General features: G+C 31.7%; 1 protein-coding gene across 2 annotated transcripts in view; it reads left to right on the top strand.

Annotated features, from left to right (window-relative positions):
- LOC133190387 (cadherin-99C-like) overlaps positions 1–20,362 on the top strand; it is a 241,959-nt gene that overhangs the window by 34,633 nt on the left and 186,964 nt on the right. The window contains exons 1-2 of one of the 2 annotated variants that reach the window (XM_061325993.1): positions 19,767–19,842; positions 19,989–20,269. The exons of the other annotated variant lie outside the window; for it this stretch is intronic. Of the exons in view, the coding sequence (XP_061181977.1) occupies positions 19,833–19,842; positions 19,989–20,269 (291 nt within the window). The 5' untranslated portion in view covers positions 19,767–19,832. Of the gene's footprint in view, positions 1–19,766; positions 19,843–19,988; positions 20,270–20,362 lie in introns of those variants that run through there. 2 annotated transcript variants of the gene reach the window in all.

Below are 20,362 nucleotides of genomic sequence, written 5' to 3'. Positions count from 1 at the left end.
AGTCCCTTATGTTTATGTGGAAAAAATGAAGATGTGTACCATTTCTTTTTTTGCATGCAAAAATTATTCTAATGCAAGAAGTACACTTTTTAATTGCTTGTTCACTCTTGAATTGGATACTATTGATATAAATCTATTATTATGTGGTGATGTTAATTTGCCTTTACAGATAAATAACAGTATTTCTGCTTCTGTTCATAAACATAAACATGTAGATTCTCTAGTTGATATCTTATTTAATTGCTTTTTCACTTGTATTAATTGTATTATTTTTCTTTTAATTTGCATGACAAATTGTAATATATAAGGAGAGGAACCTTGTAAGTTGCATAAAACTTATTTCCAATCCTTTTGATGTAATCAATAAAATATGTTCAAAACAAAAAAGATGTATTACGGGCAACAATTGAATTACTTACTGAATTGAAAATTTTTAAATAACCAATTAATATATTAATTATGAAAGTATATACATGTCAGTATAAATAATTAAAGTATATGAGTTTATATTAATTTCGAGCAGCATAAAAATTAATATCCTTTGATTCAATGATTTATCTTTATTGTTACGTTCTAAATTGACCGTTATTTTAACTGTTATATTTTACAGCATGATCATAGTCCCATAAACTTGCAATATCAATCTGAACTGCAAATAAAAAGACAAAAATATTCGAGATATATATTTTTAACTGTTCGTCGCTCTTTACTATGGTACTAAATAGATATACTGGATTGAAATCAGATTCCCGATATTTTGCTCGGGGAAAATTACGAGGCCCATGAGCAACTCGCCAGCCCTTACTTATCATATTTACATGTATAAACTTTTATCCAAACCCTCGTGAATATCTCAGTTTTATACTAATTTTTCAAATGTCATAGGTTTAACACCATGTAACGACCATTCGATTACAGTATAAGTTTTACAGATTAAAGTGTAAAATTTACAGATTAAAGTGTAAAATTTACACTTTAAAGTGTAAATCTCACAGATTAAAGTGTAACTTTTACAGATTAAAGTGTAACTTTTACAGATTAAAGTGTAAATTTTACACTTTAATGTGTTAAAGTTACAGATTAAAGTGTAAAATTTACATATTAAAGCGTAAAATTTACAGATTAAAGTGTAAAATTTACAGATTGAAGTGTAAAATTTACAGATTAAAGTGTAAAATTTACAGATAAAAGTGTAAATTTTACAGATTAAAGTGTAAATTTTACAGATTAAAGTGTAGAAATTAAAATACAAAAAGTGTCAAAATGGCACTAATACGCTTCCATAATTACATAATCATTAGATTACTGAAGTAATGCAGATTTCTTATCATTACACATTACTAGCATAACTTTGAGTTCAAATAATGCATACGAATTACCCCGAGTCTGGTAGAAAATTATCGCATTATATGCTACCTATGCCCTTGACGCAAAGGATTATAAATTATCATATCGAAGATAAGATTTTCAATTAAGAGTAACTTTTTCCCCCCTTTAGATGCAAGGATGGTCAATAACACACATTTGGCAATATATAAGTAGTACTTTTGTTTTCAGAACATGTCACAGAGCTAATGAATTTATATCTTTCTTATTGCGTTGACCCTGAAATCCACGAAGAAAATATGCAAGCGAGTTAAGCCGGATGCGATGGGGAAAAATAATATTGCGCTTGACTAAGAAAGCCAGAGAGTTCGCCTCCAGGACAACTTGACCTTAGGACAATTCGCACCACTCGAAAAAGGACTCGCCCATCATTGAAAATTTTGTACCTTGATTTTTTTTTTAATTTTAGCGTATCCAAAATCGGAATCTACGCTGATATACATACATGTATAACATATGTTATATAACTACAAAAATATTCTACAATTAATAGATAGGTATATATATGTAAAAATAAAATTTACCGGTTCAGAATTGGATTTCTATGGTACAAAAGAATAAACTTAGGACAATGTTGATGCTAAGTCAAGTTATTACTAGAATCAATTTTGCAGCAATTAATCTTTACAATACCGTTTTTATTTCATTTCAGATTTTCATTTACTTGCCACACATGTATATGCTTTTGCCTTTTCATTTTTTTTAAATAAGTTTTTAAGGTGAATGATTAACATCAGTGTTGAGTTTATGTATCATATTTTACCTTTTATGTTGTTTTGCAAGCTAGAGACATTTGTGTTGAGTTTATGTATCATATTTTATCTTTTATGTTGTTTTACAGGCTAGAGACCCAGAAGGACTACCATTAAGTTTTTCTATAATCTCGGGAAATATCAACAATGATTTTAACATTAATTCGACAACGTAAGTGTGTTTCCAACTTTTATTTATGTAGAAATTTGAAAAAGACACATTTAATAGAATGATCATTTGAAATTTTATAAATAAATACTCTAAATTTCAGAGGAGAAGTAAGAAGCCAAAGACTTTTGAACAGAGAAGCTACACCTCAGTACACTTTAAATATTAGAGTCCATGATCAAAGCGGACTAGTAAATGAATTGCAATCAATAAAGATTCTCATTAAAAGTTTTACATTCAGTAACAACAAATAAGATGTTGTGAATTGAACTATTTTTAAAAAGGATCAAATAAATTAGTTAATCCCTGAAAATGGAATGATTAAGATTTTAAAAAAGTAATGTCCTATATATCCGTCATTCTGATAATTCTTTGGAAAATTTTATTTCATTTTAATTTTTAGTCTGCACAGACAACATTGACAGTCATAATCCAAGATGCCAATGATAACAACCCTAGTTTTACACCCGTTACTTACACATTTTTTGTTCCTGAGGGAAGATCAAATGAAGTTGTAGGAACAGTTACAGTAAGTCCTTTCTCAGTCTTAGTACCTTGAAATCAGTTGTTTGTTTGATTTAGATTAACATGTCTGATGGCATATATCATATATCCTTTTAGTCAGTCCATAATTCTGTTTTTCTTTCTTGACTCTAAACAAATATTTTAAGGTCAACTCGATTTTGTAGGCAACAGATCCAGATCAAGGTGCAAATGCAAATATCACCTACCAGATATCAACCTACTCATCAACAGGTTCTTCTAGTTTGTAAGTATCTTATCTCTATTGCTTTTGGATTTGAGAAAACATTGCTGCCCTAATTTCAGGATAAGAAAAAATTCAGGTATATTTAAATATTTAAAATAAGAAACCAGAGTCACCAATATTTATTTGAAATTTCCACAGATTTACCATTTTACCATCTGGTCAAATAAGAACAGCCATTTCATTAGACTACGAAACAAGAAATGTCCATGTGATTCTGGTTCTGGGCATTGATGGAGGAGCTAGTAGTAGAACAGGAACAGCTACTGTCACCATTAACGTTCAGGATGTACAAGACACCATTCCTTTGTTTACAGAGACTAACATTGTACGCTCTATTCCTGAACGACAGGCGATTGGTACATCTGTGGTGCAAGTCACGGTATGGACAATTTAATTCATTCATTGATTAATTGATTGTATGTTGTTTTACGTCCCGTTCGAGAATTTTTCACCCATATAGAGACGTCACCATATACCGACGGAAGGCTTCAAGTTTAGACCTTTACTCGGCACTCAGGGCTATTGAGCAGTGAGGGTTCTTTATCGTGCCAACGCCTACCATTACACGGGGTCTGGGATTTTAATGTCTCATCTGAAGGACCCGCAACTTTCACTTCCAAGTGCCGAGGGCTTGGCGAAGGAACAATTAACTACTCCCAGTTATCACTAATTTTTTATCGACTTAGGTCAGTCGCGGCCGTGATTCGACCACACGACCTTCCGATCACGGAGTAATTTTATTCATTAATATATGGTATTAACTTTTAGAAATTTATTATCCCAGATATGGCTTTGTTGCTTTGTTCTATTCAGTAAATGAAGAATGTTGTTATCATATTTGAGCTAATAGAGAATTTACCTTTTTTTATTTATAAGGGTTTTTTTTAATTTAAATGTATTTTTTATTTAAATTGGGAATTTATCCCAGTTATATATGATATTGACTAAAACATAGTTGATTTTGTAGGCCTTGGACCAGGATGTAGTGGATCAGATCACTTACAAATTCAGCTCAGGAGAATTCAGTGTCTTTAGTATTAATCAGAATAGTGGCATTATAACAAACAACCAAATTCTCCAGTATGAGACTAAAAATAGCTATGTGTTCACAGTGACCACAGTTGAAGGAGAAGGTTTCAATGCCTTTTATGCCACTGCAACCGTTACCATTAATCTAGAGGTGTGGTGTTTTATTAATTTGATTTACAAATGAAACAAAGTAATCAAAATTTAAAAGATAAGGAAAACTAATCCGCTTCCTTTTTTCAGCATCGGCTACTTCTGGGTTTTTTTAGCTTGACTTTCAAAGTTGCAATTTATTCCGTTGTGAAAATCAGTAGAATTTGTTTTCCAGAATGAAAGTCCCATTTGATAAATTAAACCATTCACTATTTTTTGTTCATGATAATAGCTTCTAGAGTAACTATTTACTAGTAGTTATTGTAAACATCGAATGCATATATCCATAGTTGTTGACATAGAATATATTGGTGTAGAACTGCAGTATTTTGACAATGTTATAGTGAACTTCTAATAGTGAATGAAATTTCTTTGAAATCGATGAAAGTAGGTAAGAAAAACTGACCCTGTCATTTGAACTTGTTTCAACAACTTTTATTTTTGCCACAAGACTCTAATAGGTAAAGACGAACAATCAAAACATGTAATTTGTCTTTACAGGATGTCAACAATTATCCTCCAGTGATTCAGGCCGTGCCTTCCAATCTACGTTTTCTGGAAAGTGTCCCAGTGGGGACCATTCTTCTTTCCAGTATTACAGCAACAGATGCAGATGCACAGGTCAGTTAACAAGGTTATCATTGAATTTTAAGTACAATACTATCCACAAAAAGAGGAGTGTAAAAACACTGCTTATTTTCTTAAATAAACTTTGAGTTGTTCGTTTTGTATGTAAAACTTGTAAAATATGCACTAAAATGATCTTTTCTCATCCATGCTTGTCTTTAAATGTGTATTGAAGGTACAAGCATAATATGAAAATGTGACTTCTCCAGAGCTACTGGGGCGATTTTAGTCAAATTTTGGCATAAATGTACCTTGTAAAGTGATTCACTTTTTGACCCAGAGTGTCAAACCCAAGCAAGGACATTGAATGAGAAATAAAATTGATGTAGAGGAGTATCTTTTTTTTTTATTTCTAATCTCTGTAAAAATGATGCTTTCATGTTTTTTTTCAAACATGATCGAATTCACAGAGTACTCAAGTGTCTGAAAATGGTATCAAAGTTTTACCTCAGAATGAGGGTTGGAAATTTTGAAAATCATAGCAAAAGAAGTAAAAGGTTACAATTTATTTCATATGTTAAGAGTATCCAGTTGTGGTCTAGATTCATCTTTACTCAAATATTACCCCCTCCCCCCTTCTTCCTGGCCAATAACAAAAGGCCAAGGTTGGAATTTTTATAGAGAATTACGATATGTTTTCATCATGTGTAGTTTATCTTGTTTTATAGAACAAATTTGGCCCTTACATGTAATTTGGCACATTTTTTTTAGATTTTGAGGCAAATTCTTGTTTAGCAGATAACGAGTATCCTTCCTTATAATGCAAAAGAGAAAAAGTAACTCATGAAAATTAGCAGCATGTAATGAAATATCACGTTTATTTTTTTTAATTTCCCTCATACCAAGCTACCTTCTATAATTTTAATTACAGAACACAGCCAACAGTCGACTTGTATTCCGAATTACCTCTGTGACTTCCAGTCCGACTCAAAATCAAAATATTCTGGAATGGTTCTATATAAATCCAGAAACTGGACAGATCACACTGGGAAGATCATTTCAGCAGGATCCTGGTGTTACAAGATATGATGTAATATATACATGTATATTATGTGTATTTAAGTCTCTGGGGGCAAAACAGCAAAAAAATCCAGATTTTGTTTTTGGTTTTTGAAGAATTCTCATCTGATTGAAAATATTCCAGTTAAACTCTTTGAATAAATAAGAAATTACACGTAATGGTACATAATTTTAAGCTACAGTTGTGGTATTTAGAGTATATAATTATATAACTAGAGCAATTATCTTATTTTTATTTTAAAACAGATTGCAGTGACTGTACAAGACAGTGGAGTACCCACATTGTCTGCTTCTACCACAGTCACCATCAAAGTGATTAGAAATATCAACACAGCTCCATTTTTCCCAGCTCCTAAATCCAAGACGGTCAACATCCTCAACAGCCACCAGGTTAATACAGAAGTCACCACCTATACAGCCACAGACAACGATAATGAGGTAGGACAATAATAGATTTGGTGAAGTATAAATACCAATCTACAGTTTTCTGAAGATGTCCCAGTGGTGACCATTCTTTTCATTATCGCTTCAAAGAAACAGATGCAGATGCACAGGTTACCTTTCAAGTTTTACATTGAATTTATGTCTACTGAGGTATCTTTGGGAAAAAATTTAGAATGTTAGGTTATCTATATATAGCTAGTAACCACTGCTGTCCAGAATACTTTTTTTTAATGAAACCATTGAAAATTACTCTTAGAAATATTGCAGGAAAACTATTTGCATGATTAAAATGATATGTTTAAATCTATGGGTCCTAGGTTTGGGTTTATTTGGTAAAATATTTAAAAAGATCATTGAATTTTAAATGAAATATGACAATAATTTTAAATACCTTTAATATTGGGTATAAGATTATCTGTTACCATAACGACAGTGTACTATGAACCCTCTACCAAATTGTTCATTTTATTCCCCGTGGTTAATGGCCCAAAGGGGGTGAGCAAAGCAGTTACAATGACTGATATTTTCAAAATTCTTTACACATAAAGCAGTCAATTTTTAAAATAGTTGCTTTCACAGAACTTCTCAGCAAAGACTGTAAAATTCCTATCAAATAAGTCTAGAGGTTTAGTCTCAGATGGGCTAAAAGGCTACATGTTGACTAACTCGTGATATTCAAGTGTCTTCTTAGATATGGGTCTATTTGTTTTGTTGAGATTCAATGACGTAATATTTTACATTTCATTCAATTGTTAGCATTTGTTTCGCTAATGAAAAAAACAGTTGACTCTAGAAGTTTTTTGCTTGACCAAATAATGATATATTTTTTTCCATTTCGCATTTGTAGGCTCCAAATAACCAAATTAAGTACAGTGTAACAGGTGATACAACTGCACAGAGATATTTCTCCATTTATCCTGAATCTGGACGAATTTTTCTCACACAGACAATAAGAGGAACTGGAATCAGCCGATTTATTGTAATCAGTCGAATGTATTTTTATCATATACATAAATGTAACATGTATTAAAGGGGCTTGGGCATAGATTGATGTTATATTTTTCTAAATGTTCGTAATAATACCATGACCTCCATTTTCTAGAGCATTTCAGACTGATATATTATAAAAACGCATTTACAAACTTCTTTCATCTGAAAATTTTTAAAACTAAGAATTTCAGGACGCGTTTGATTGACACTCGTCCTTGCACTTTCACGATGTATAATTTGTTCTAAATATTTTTTTAAAAATTGGAAAATTTGTTGTTTATTTATGCAAAAAATTAAAACTATAATCCAGAAAATTCAGAGTAGAAATGTTAGAAAACAAAACAAACACCGGCATTGTCAATTCGTTTCAGTGATGTGTGCCTAGTAAACAAATTGAACACACCCAATACAAATTCTTAAAATTCAATGACAAAATGTTCTTACATTTTGTCATTGAATTTTAATAATTTGCGTGTAAGTTCGATTCATTAAACTGAAGTTATTTTATTTTTTTGATAAGAATAGAAATTTAAGATTGTGAAAAAACGGCATGCATCTGTGTTCAGGCCCCTTTAGGCATGATGCTCAAAATTTATTTTTATTAACTTAAATTTCTATACTATCAATGAAATAATTTCATGTGCATTTTTTTCCTGCATAAGCTACAAGTTACGGCGACTGACGGAGGAACTCCGCCATTACGCGGGCAAGCTACTTTGGTTATAAACATTAAAGATTCTCCTTATTCAAACGACAGCTGTGCATCAAATTTGTACTCCCCAGTTTTTACTGCACCATTGTACTTTGTTAATGTTCTGGAAGGGGACTACTCGATAAACAATCAATTATTGATACAGGTATACGAAATTAAATAATTCAATGCTGCTCACCCCTTTTATCTTATGGATGATTCTGGTTCATTATCCATAAAGAGATGAAGGGCTATAGTAATTTTTTTTTTTTAATTATTGTGTTTAATGATATCATGACGTTTATTTTTTTTAAGAAAGTAATAAGCGCTCTTTGTCCAGTCTTTGGTATTGTTTTTAGAGACATGCGCATACAGGGGCTACTGATATGCTAAATTTTTAAAGATGCCTAAATAATTACATATACAGTACTATATTAGCAAACATACAATGTACTATTAAAATGAATTTTATAGTAATATCATTTTTCTCTTTACATTTATTTATAAGATATTAGAAATATATTTGTATACTTAATATTTGAAAACAAACATATATACAGATTTTTGCCTCAGACAACGACGTTGGTATCAACGGCGAAGTCGAATTTGACATGCAGAGCGTTTCCAACAATGGAGCCGAAAAGTTTAACTTAGTTCAAACTGAACACGATGGAAAGATTTCAATTGTATGTAGGAGTAATATATGTAGAGGAGAAACCTATGTTATAATACTCCGTGCATCCGACATGGCTCTACCAATGTATAGTAGAAGGTTAGTATTACATCCACTAGCATATATTTACTATGGATTTGCTTATAGCGAGAGCAGCGAACTGTGTATTTGAGTTTAAAGCTTTATATTGTTTCAATGATATTTTTAAGCCTACCACGTGAAAAATAATTCTATAACCCCCATTCTTCTTTTAGCGCATTAAAAACATGGTGAGTGACAAGAGTATAGAAACAATTAAAGATTTGCAAAAAAAAAAGTTTTTTTTTAATGGAATCTCGATATCTTTCGGACGTTCGGGAGTTATGAAATTCGTAAAAATAAAATGACGTTATGAGGACGCAATATAATTGCGACACCATTATCTTTGCAGCAAATCCTCCTACCACTCAATAAAATTTAACCAGACTATCACACAATCCTTTTTACATAGTGCCATTGTGCACGTCCTATTTTACATTTTGATCGGACAAATATTTGGGCTTTCCAATAGTAAAAACATGGACACTGTCATTCTTTCTATAATTTTGGGGGTACACATCTCTTATCCGCAACTCCTTCTATGCCACTGAATAAAGTTTAATGACTTCTCAAGAATCTTTATCACATAAAGCAAATGTGCACCTCCTGTTTTACATTTTGATCGGACACATACTTGGGATTTCCCATAACAAAAGATGGACTTTGCCATTATACCGATATGGGAGTTCAGTGCTCACAATGCCTCTAGTTTTCAATGCTGTTACATTTATTACCACATTGAATAAAAATAGATATACTGTTTTAAAAACCAGATTCATAAATCTTTACGTAGATCTTATAAACATATCATACAGAAAACCATGATCGTAAAAGAAAATCATTTGATTTTAGAAGTATTTCGTTAGGTTCTAATCTTTGAAAATTTTAAAAATAAATTTAATTAAGAACTTAATTGTCTGAATTTCATGCTCCATGCTGTGATATAAAAACGAATACTTTCTTTGTTTCAGAAGTTCTTCAGTTCCAGTAGAAGTAAAAGTCGCGCCATTTGAAGTGCCTTCTCATGGATGTCCAGTAAACTGAAGTGACATGATAGGATCAGTTCTAATTTAACGCACTTGTAAACCAGATCACATTTTATCATTCCTGGGAAAATTTAAATTCAAACTTAAACTTTCAAGGACATGCAGAAGTAGACGATTTTATACATTATGTTTGGACTTTTTATGGTAGAAATGTAAAAAATCGGAGAGGTTGGAACAACAATACGATTGGTGTTTATGTAGAAGTCCAAGAATTAAGAATCCTTATCGGCCACTAGATCTGAAATTTAAAATTAAAGAAATTGAAATGTAACTGCATTACTAATTTAGTAGTCAATTACAGTTCTTAATTTTAATAGGCCAATATAAATTATTTGAATTCTTTATTTACATGTATTTTTGGTACAGAAGTAAACAGATTTTTTGTTCGATTTTATTATCTTTGATAATTTTTCAGGTATCCTATGTTGAAGTAGATTGAATCAATATTTACACCTTCATACAATATAATTTTTTCAATGTCCAAAAAACGTTTGCTTTTCGTGTATTTAGGGCCCTTAATATGAAAAAAAATCTTTTAAAGTCTTAAACCCATCAGGACCATAATTAGTCATAATATGCAAGTATCTTCACTTTTGTTTGAGAGCTTGAATGGGATAACACTATGAGGAGGTTTTTAAGGTGATAGATATGTATACATGCATATAAAAATATATGTCGAACTCATAAGTGTAGAAAAGAACCACTCATTCAAGCACCCATAGCAGACCATCAAACAGCTAAAAATGGTATTGGATTAATCATATTCTTCGAAGACCACAAATGATATCACAAGACATGTCCTGGACTAGAACCCACAGGACTAAGAAAAAGAGGGCGTCCAGCAACAACTTTGTTGGAGACGGAACCTAGAAGTGGAGCCACGATCTATCCGAATAACTTGGTGAGAAATGAAACATGCAGCCCAGAGACAGAGACAAGTGAAGAGCTGTCATCAAGGTCTATGCCCCTGTAGGGACAAGGATGAATAAACAAGTTAGTAAATAAATAGAAAAAAGTCAATGAAAAGTTTCTTCTAAAAACAGGAACTCCAAACGTACTCATGTGTATGTTTATCTATGTTATCTATTTTGTGTAAATTCAAACGTTATGTTATAATCCCCAGGCTAGGTTGGAGCTATAAAAGATAGTCAAAAGGTACACGTAGGAAAAATTTATTTTGGAAAGTCATTATTAAAAGCATTTCCAATGAAAAAGGTTAACACGGCGAACAGTGATCGATGTCAAAAAAAACCTACAAACGATACGAATCTGTGAACAGGGCATAAAATACGGAAATTCCAGAGGTGGAATCATTTGCCTGGGAGGAGTAAACATTTCTTCTCGCCCCGTCACGCCCTCCTTGAGCCCTATGTATTGTATTTATGAGGTAGAGGTAATATTCAGTAGTCAAATTTAGTATAAAAATAAAGGCCTAACACTTGGTATGAAATATGTCAGTCAAAATACGACCAAATGATAGATTATATTTGCTAAAAAGATACGTCATTTTAACGACCATAGAATTTGGGAAAGATCTTACACGGAGCATGCTCTGTAGTATCGAATAAGGTGGGGGACATACACTCTATATGCAGGTACAGCTGTAATAGCAAAATATCACTACATAAATGAAGAAAGTTGACCATGAAAAAATTGAAGTCATCTGGTTTGTCATCCAGTTTAGTTGTTAGTCGGCCCTTATCGTGTGTAGTCAGTTACATCCAAATATGAAACGGATGGGTAGATTCTCATGTGTCTTCAAATTCACTGGGCAGGGATTTATAGTACCTTCTCAGGGGGCCGGAATTCGGCCCCATTCCCAATGGAAAATAGGCTTAATTTTTCGCAATTTCAAATGAAAAATAGGTTAAATTTTTCCCAATTTGTTTGGATTCTTTCTAGCAAGATCTGAAATGGAATTTTATCTTTGTTGGCATAGAAAGGGTTTTTAATAGTCGGTAAAAAAAAGGGGGGTTACGTTTTATACTTTAGTTTTAAGCCCTCCCCATTTTCTTTATTTCCCAATTTTATCAAATTGTCGATTAAATTTTCCCAATTTGAAAAAAATGGCATTTCCCAGAATGGACTGATAAATCCCTGCTGGGATACATCGAGTCGACATGTGACTGGAAGTAATATTTTTAACTGATGACACGTCGTCGATAATGTCATGAATGTCGTGTTGAAGGCCTCGGCAAGTGTTTTCTCTCTCGTGTAAAAGTTTTTTGAATAAATTCTGCTTCATAGGAATAATAATTACAAAGGTGTTATGAAAACATTTAGATATATCGACGACGTATTGTCAATTAACAATGGTTATTAGCGTGAGATAAAAGATTCCACAGAGTCTGGCACATCTGTTTCATATTTGGATATTTTATTAGAATAAGACGTTTATGGTAATCTAACAACAAAGCTTTATGATAAATGTGATGACTTTAACTTTTCAATCGTCAACTTCCCTTATCTATGCAGCAATATACCCTTATCACCTGCATACAGGGTTTATATCTCTCAGTTGATTCGATACGCCAGAGCATGCTCTATGTATGAACAATTTCTAAAACTTATTGACAAACAAGTTCATGAAAAAAGAATATCAACAGTCTCGTTTTATGGTCGATACAATGACCTTGTCTGCAAATTCAATTTATCATGTCAAATGCTGACTGACTTTTTTCATACTAATTGTTAGGCCATTATTTACACACTAAATTTTTTCCGTTACATACTGGATTTTTCCGTTATTTCCCGATCATGACAAGGAGCACACGGCGGGTGTGACCGGTCGGCAGGGGATGCTCACTCCTCAATAGCACCTGATCCCACCTCTGATGTCTTAGAGGTCCGTGTTTGCTCTGCTCCTATTTTAAAATGTTTAATGGACTTTTGAGCTCGAATATTGTTCGTTAATTCCACATATTTCAATTGATGAAGTATGGCACCTTGGGATAGGGTGGGACGATGACAAGATTTGTTTGTGTGCGGAAATCTATGAGAAGCAACTTTTAATGAACAACAAGTTCAATTTGTTCATTACGAAAGCACCCTGAGTTGTTGGTCTTCAGAGAGAGACAACCAAATGAGGACCAAAATATTTATAATGACATGCATGGAAAACAAGAATACTGCGTTTTGTTTTTTAATTAATGGAGGAATCATGTTTCTATTTGATTGTTACATTTCGATATAAATAATATGTAACTTTTTCAGGCACAATAATGACTTTTAGCACTATTATGCAAATTGATAAAAAGTTGACCAAAAATGTTGATTCTGCATGCGAAACGTGCATTATTTGAAACATAATATTTTTTATACATGAAGTATTTTGGACGCTTATTTCTGTGCACCATCATTTTGAAACTTTATAGTTATTACAGTGTAAATTGTGTAGTGTAAATAAAGTGTGTACTCATGCGCTTTGAAGAAGTGTTGCTTGGCTACTTTCCTGTGCAATTGACACAATTTTTGACGTATGATTTTGCCTACTTGTTTTGTCATGAATAACCAACAATACCATACACTAAAAATTTTTCCGTTGATTGTTCGAAAACATTATTTCTCAGACTGGTTTAATTTGTATGTTTTTCTGTTCACAAACATCTCAAAATCTTTTGAAAATTGTTCAAATAAATTCAGACTAAGGGAGAGGGGCTCTTTGAGCATTAAAAATTCTGAAAATTCTAAGGTAAATTTGATGAATTATAACTTGATCCTAATCCAACCAGTCACGGTACCTTAGTGATAGGGCGTTCGCCTTTTGGTTGGAAGGCCCCGGGTTCGATTCTCGTTCACCGCGCCACATCAAACCTAAAAGACATGAACTTTTTCTTCCAAAGGCTTAAAGAACTGTTTTGAAATACACTAAACTAGTTACGGGCTGCCTATTGGAACTGAAAAGGAAATGGCAGATTAAGATGATTGATTCTATGTTGTTTAATGTCCCATTAGAGCACTTTTCACTTGTATAAAGAAGAAGGCATTCTCAACTATATTTCCGTAGTTCACAAAAAAATACGTTGCATAAATTGTGTACATACACATCAAGCATTATATTAAAAAACGAGGATATTCATGTAAAGGCACGGAACGTAAGAAGTTGTTGCTCTGAGATAAGGAGCAGTGTTAACTAGCGTTGTGACAATCTTAAATATATGGACACAATAAACACCGAAAATTCTGATTTGAAACTTTATTTTTTAACGAATCTTTTCTACTAGTAATTTGAAGATAAGGAACAATGATCTTGCTCAAATGTCAATTTAATTAAAGAATAGAAATTGTGAGCAGAGTCAACACAGGCCACTGAAAACAGAGTTGAGGTAAGGTGTCTTGAAGAAGTAAACATACCCCCCCCCCCCCATATGTCATGATAAACGTAAACGGTAAACGGAAAAGCCCATGGACAATTCAGTCTGAAAATAATGGCCTAACAATTTATATGAAAGGCAGCAGTCTAAGGTTTATCGAATCTTCTGAATGCTTTTGTAGACAAATAGACAGGTAAAAGACTGATTTCTAAAAGAAAAATAAGTTTTAATGTATAAATTTAATGTAAATAAGTTCTGAGTCAAAAAGTCTTTTTTTCTTTTAAGTAAGACATCGTTCTTAAAAATGTCATCTTGTGAAAATGATTTTTCTAATATATATATATATATATATATATATATATCTCCAACGTTTCGGCTTGAGCATCACTTAAGAGACATAATTGTCGAAATGCACGTCTGGTGCATCGAAATTTGTACTATATATATATCATCAAAATTTATAATCTATCTATCTATCTATCAATATATATATAGTGTTCCCAGAAATTGAGAAATATTAGATTAATAACATACATGTATATCAATGTGATTTAAATTTATTTTTTTATTCTAAGGACAATACAATTTTATAATATAAATGCAGTTTTCATGCATAAACTTCCATTTCTTTTATATATGTTACAGTAAATATGTCATGAAATCAGGAATTTCATGTATTTCCCGAATTTTAGTAAATACATGAAATTCCTACTCTGCTTAGGAAATACGTATATTTACTGGTTTCAGTTAGGAAATACAAGTTTTAACATTTTTACTCGTATTTACAGACTGTGTTTGTGATGAGGCAATTTAAAACAGATGGACAGTTAATTCAGTGTTTACCTTACCAACTTAAACCCAGTGAGTAGAGTTCAATATCTTGTTGTACATACAGTGGTCGTTAATTGATTCACTTTCCGTTTTAAATAGTTGAAGATAAGAGGAGTCTTTTCACCGAGAAGCTCTTTACATGGTATCAATACCCTAACAAAAAATACTATAATTAACAATAGTTTACTATAGTTAACTATAGTGATAACTTTGACACTATGAAAACTTTGATTTACTATAGTGATAACTTTGACACTATAATTCACTATAGTGATAACTTTGACACTTTGATTTACTAAGGTGATAACTATGAAAACTTTGATTTACTACAGTGATCACTATGAAAACTTTGATTTACTATGGTGAAAACTTTGATTTACTATAGTGATAACTTTGATAACTTTGATTTACTATAGTGATCACTATGACACTATAGTGATCACTTTGAAAACTTTGATTTACTATAGTGATCACTATGACACTATAGTGATCACTTTTAAAACTTTGATTTACTATAGTAATAACTTTGACACTTTGATTTACTAAAGTTAACTATAGTAAACTATAGTTAACTATAGTAAACTACAGTTAACTATAGTATTTTTTTGTTACGGATATTTCTGTACAGCTTTCATTGCAAAAAGAAATATTAAGGAAGAATGCTACACCAAATTTTTATTTCAAGAATTTTTAAGTCACCCCTTTTAAATTTCACAGTGATTGAATAGTGATCATGCTCAAAAGTCAATTTAAACAATAGAAATTGTGAACAGAGCCAACACAGACCACTTATTGTTATTATTAAATGTTTCCTTTTTTATCGGTTATATAGTATAAAATCAGTATGAAACATTTCAATACTGATCATAATCTGGACAACGATTTTAATGATACTGCAATGGCTCTTCTGAAATAAAGTGTAGTCGACTAATGACTTCTTTTTAGATCAGAAGAGAGAGTTAACTAGTGCGTAATATAGAATAAATATTTCTCTGATGGAATTCTTTTATATCTAAATAGTTATTTTTATAGCGAAAAATTGTATATTAGAAAATACTGTCTCTAATATACGATACACAGTATAGATGTTAAATGCGTTAGTGTTTAACAATGAAAATATTAAAGAATTCATTTTACAGCTTTTTCTTTACTTTTATTAATGATATACATATTTGACCAAGTTAATTGATGTGGTAAGATAATTTAACGCAATAAAAAGTTTACATTATGCAATATATGTCCAATGTTAGCATGGTGGGTCACTATTCTGCACTTCACTAGAGTTCATACTGCCCACATGCTAACTCACAGAGACCACAACTCATTTTGTGGATCTGATGGCAATATATATTGTAATTTACACACTTGTTAGATAATGCCATTTCTTTCCATCTGAACATTACTCTGCTTTTAAATAAAAAAATGTATTTAGCTGTAAATTGTTTGCAAAAGAACAAAATCGCAATTTAGGCAAAAAAAATATTTATTAGAAAATATAGGACACCACGTAGTTTATAACATACTGGTAAGCAGAATTTTTACGTTTTATTTATAATTTGACATAAAAATCATGTTTTTTTTTTCTATCTCTAATTTATTTCACATGACAATGGATACTATGCACTTAAACCTTACCAACCATTGTATAAGCCACAAGCATCGTCTTGTTAAAAACAAGGAAGTTTATTTCTAATTGCAGTGTAGTGTTAAATCGTCAGAGGTAAGTCTAGTACAAATTGAATGGTTGTGCTATTTACTTTTAAAATACTATATGCAATCTGGCGTTCTACAAACTGAATCAAATTTTAAAAAATCAAACTTAAGCTTTGATACATTGCACGTTTAATCATCTTTGTCTTTAACTTTTTTGAAATGTATCAGGATAATTGAAGTACTGGGTGTTATTTTCAATTTTTGACTAAAGCCGCTGAAGGATGAAAATGTCATGTTTTATTTATTGATTTACCAGATAGCAGTAAATACAAAATAATACATCAATATTTACTGCCATCCTATAAATTCAAAAATTACAACATGACAAATCAACGTTAATTAAATGGAAGTAGGGCTGTAGGAACGAAGGAAGAGGGCACTTTGGCATATGACCGATGTGTTTAAGATTGCACATCTTTAGCTTTTTCATAAGCAAATATTTATTTATCTAAAAAGTGCTTTATAATAATTTTTTGTGGTGTAAAACTCGCGTTATTAACTACCGGTATTTTTTTCTATATGAGATATTCGTACAGAAATTTAAAATGTTCTTAAGATGCAATTCTTTAAAAAAAAAAAAAGGTTCAGACATTTAAACCTTAATTTTAAAATTAAAATGTCCCTGAGGACATAATATTTATGCAAAACTTACATATATTTAATCGCGGTGAATTCAGGCAAGATTCACAACTGTGTTTCTAGAGGATAATTTCGTGTATTTTTCTAGAGATAATAAAATCTTCTACAAGAAAAGAGACGTATTCAGGGTCATATGCCTGTTAGATATATCAGGCAAGGGGGGCGAGGAAGGCTGGTCCCTTCTCACATTTTTCCAAATTTTGAGAATGTTCATTTAAAGGCCCATTCCCCCTTCCACTTTTTGTTGCAGTATACTTAGATCGTCCAATGGTAATGTTTTAATAAAATTGCATGTGGCAAAAGTTGGAACACACACACACAGAGAGATGTAAGTTGTCATTTTTTGGAACCCTCCCCCTTCAAAAACGTGGCTATATATAAAACATCTCTTTCAAATCGCGGATTGTTTATTGTCGTTTACATAAATAGCAGATGATTATTTTAAACTTGCCTACTATTAAGTGTGGAAAACATTGGTATATCATTAATGCACTGTTGCTGATAAACTACTGTATTGAGTTAAGGCTAATTCCTTCGTGTTGAAGGAGAGGTCTGAAAACTCGAATTCGAGTAGAAAATACATGCCATGAAATATATTTTTTCAAACATTGTCATCTTTTTTTTTTCATTGTACATGCATTATTTCTACACATAGGAGAGGCAACAACAAAAATTACTGTTGCAACGAAGGTCGATCACTCCCAGGGGTTTTCCTGAAAGGCAGGTTCCGTCCTCTTTTCTGTCAATTGAACAATAAATAATTATGTTCTAATTATATAATAAAAACAGAAAAATTAAGAAAAATATGTTTCCATAAGAATGTTGTGAGAGTATTTTTGAAAAAAATTCCTTTCTAGTGATAAATAAATGTTTTTTTAAAACTAAATCCTCATTAATGAACTGCAGCACAGAATATTTGAAGATTTTCCATGATATAAAATGAAAAAAGTTAAGGATAACGATAAGTGATCGATGACAAAAAATATTATAAACAGTATAAATTTGTTAAACGAGCATAAAACACGGAAATTTCAGTGGTGGAATCAGGTGCCTAGGAGGAGTAAACATCCCCTATCGACCAGTCACACAGTCACACCGCCGAGAGCCTTATTTATTGATCAAGTAGACGGAATGCTCTGTTGTCATATCTAGTATAAAAATAAAATACCTAACAATCGGTATGATATATGTCAATCAAAATACAACCTATTCATAGATTGTATATAATATTAATTGATAATAACGACCATTGAATTTACAAAATGCTGACTTCAAATGAGTTTTTTTTAAATCCCTGTAACATCAACTTATCTGTCGTTGGCCTATAAAATATTGGCCTATTAAATATTGATCTTGCCCAGAGCAGGCTCTCTTGAGTATCAGATAACTTAAAAGACATACATAAACACAAATTATGCAAGTGATAGCTTAATGACAGTATTACCATATAAATAAGGAAAGTTGACGATGGAAAAGATTAAGTCATCTCGTTTGTCATACAATTTAGTTGTTAGCTGGCCCTTATCGTCTATAGTCAGTAAAATATCTAAATATGAAACAGATGCATGTGGCAGGCTCTGAGGGTCTTTAATTTGGAATTCACTGGGATATATGGAGTCGACATGTGAATGGAAGTAACTATTGTTAATTGATTATAATTTATCTGAATGTTGAGTTGAAGGCCCACAGCAATTGTTTTCTTCTCATGTAGAAGTTTCTTTTTATAAATTCTGTTTCATTGTAATATGAAAACTGATCGGTTACTAAAGGAAGAATACAATTAATGCCCTGCAAATTCCAGCAGATTGTTGGAAGACCTGTTCTCCAAAGACTACATAGATATTGTGAAAAGGTAACATACATTTAATTTCAACCTCAGAGTACTTATGTGTTGAATCAGAGTGATTTCTTACAAAGAAGTTTTGTTGATGACCAATCACAAGATATGAAAATTTCCGAGTTCCATTTTTATTGATGAAGCAGTTGGTTATGATTTCAAAAAGCCTAGTTTTTAATTTTTCTTGAGGAATTGTTGTACAAGGTGTTGAGAAGTCATACGTTTTGACGTAACTAACTTTTGGAAATTTTTGTGAATTTAAATTTTTAAGATTTTCTTTGGAGTTTTTGAGAATCCACATTTTATTAATACTACTTCTAGAATATGTTGTAGAATAGTGCGTCTTAAATTTATTTAGACGACGAAAATTTAATAATACTAAAAAATATCCTGTGTTTGAAAAGGAAAGAAAGAAAAAGGGTTAGCAATCAGCTATTCAATAACATTTGTAAATGATTCATGGCTCATCATTTCAAGTTCCTAACTATAAGGTTAATAGATTATTCAAATATAATATGAAAGAGGGGGATAAAGAGAAAAAAACATTATAAAAGTGCTGACTTTAGATATTTTGACCTAATTCTCTTTCTCTCTAAATTCAAGATGCAGAAGCGGAGTATTTCACAGGGACCTTTTACAATAATCTGGCTTTATTTTTACATATGTACAGTGGATATGCAGGAACGTAAGGTTTTTTTTTCTATTAATGTTAATCCCATGTATTTAAATGTAATCCAATAATACATCATTAAGACTATTTTCTTAAAATTTAAATATCTAGAAATATTTCATAAATTAATTAATATGTGTATGTTTGTTTAAATATCTCAGCATGCAGCTCACCTGACCCTAACATTCGTGGAACCGTGTACGAGTCCACTTTTTCTTCTTTTGACCCAAACTCGCCACTTTATAGGACAGATACAACGATAGAAGGAATAAATCAGGGGACTGTGACAGAATCAGGAGTCAATATAACCTTTGTTCGAGGACCAGCCACTCCTGCTGATCTTAATTTGGATAGTCTGTTTGAATTAATAACTTTACCAGTATCAAACTCACAATTTGGAAGTAGGACTTTCATCCGATTGAAATCTGCAATTGACAGAGATGTACGTTTATTAAATTACGCTTAAAACCAAAATAATTTCTTAACATCTACGATCTAAACAATTAAAAGTAAAAGTCCGTAATTGACATAGATG

Source organism: Saccostrea echinata, unplaced genomic scaffold (genome assembly GCF_033153115.1).
Source record: "Saccostrea echinata isolate AGI-Se365-2 ecotype Australia unplaced genomic scaffold, CSIRO_AGI_Sech_v1 ptg000022l, whole genome shotgun sequence".
In the NCBI taxonomy this organism is placed as follows: Eukaryota; Metazoa; Mollusca; class Bivalvia; order Ostreida; family Ostreidae; genus Saccostrea; species Saccostrea echinata.
The sequence above is the reverse complement of the archived record's forward strand: the minus strand, read 5'-3'. Positions and strand labels throughout refer to the sequence as shown.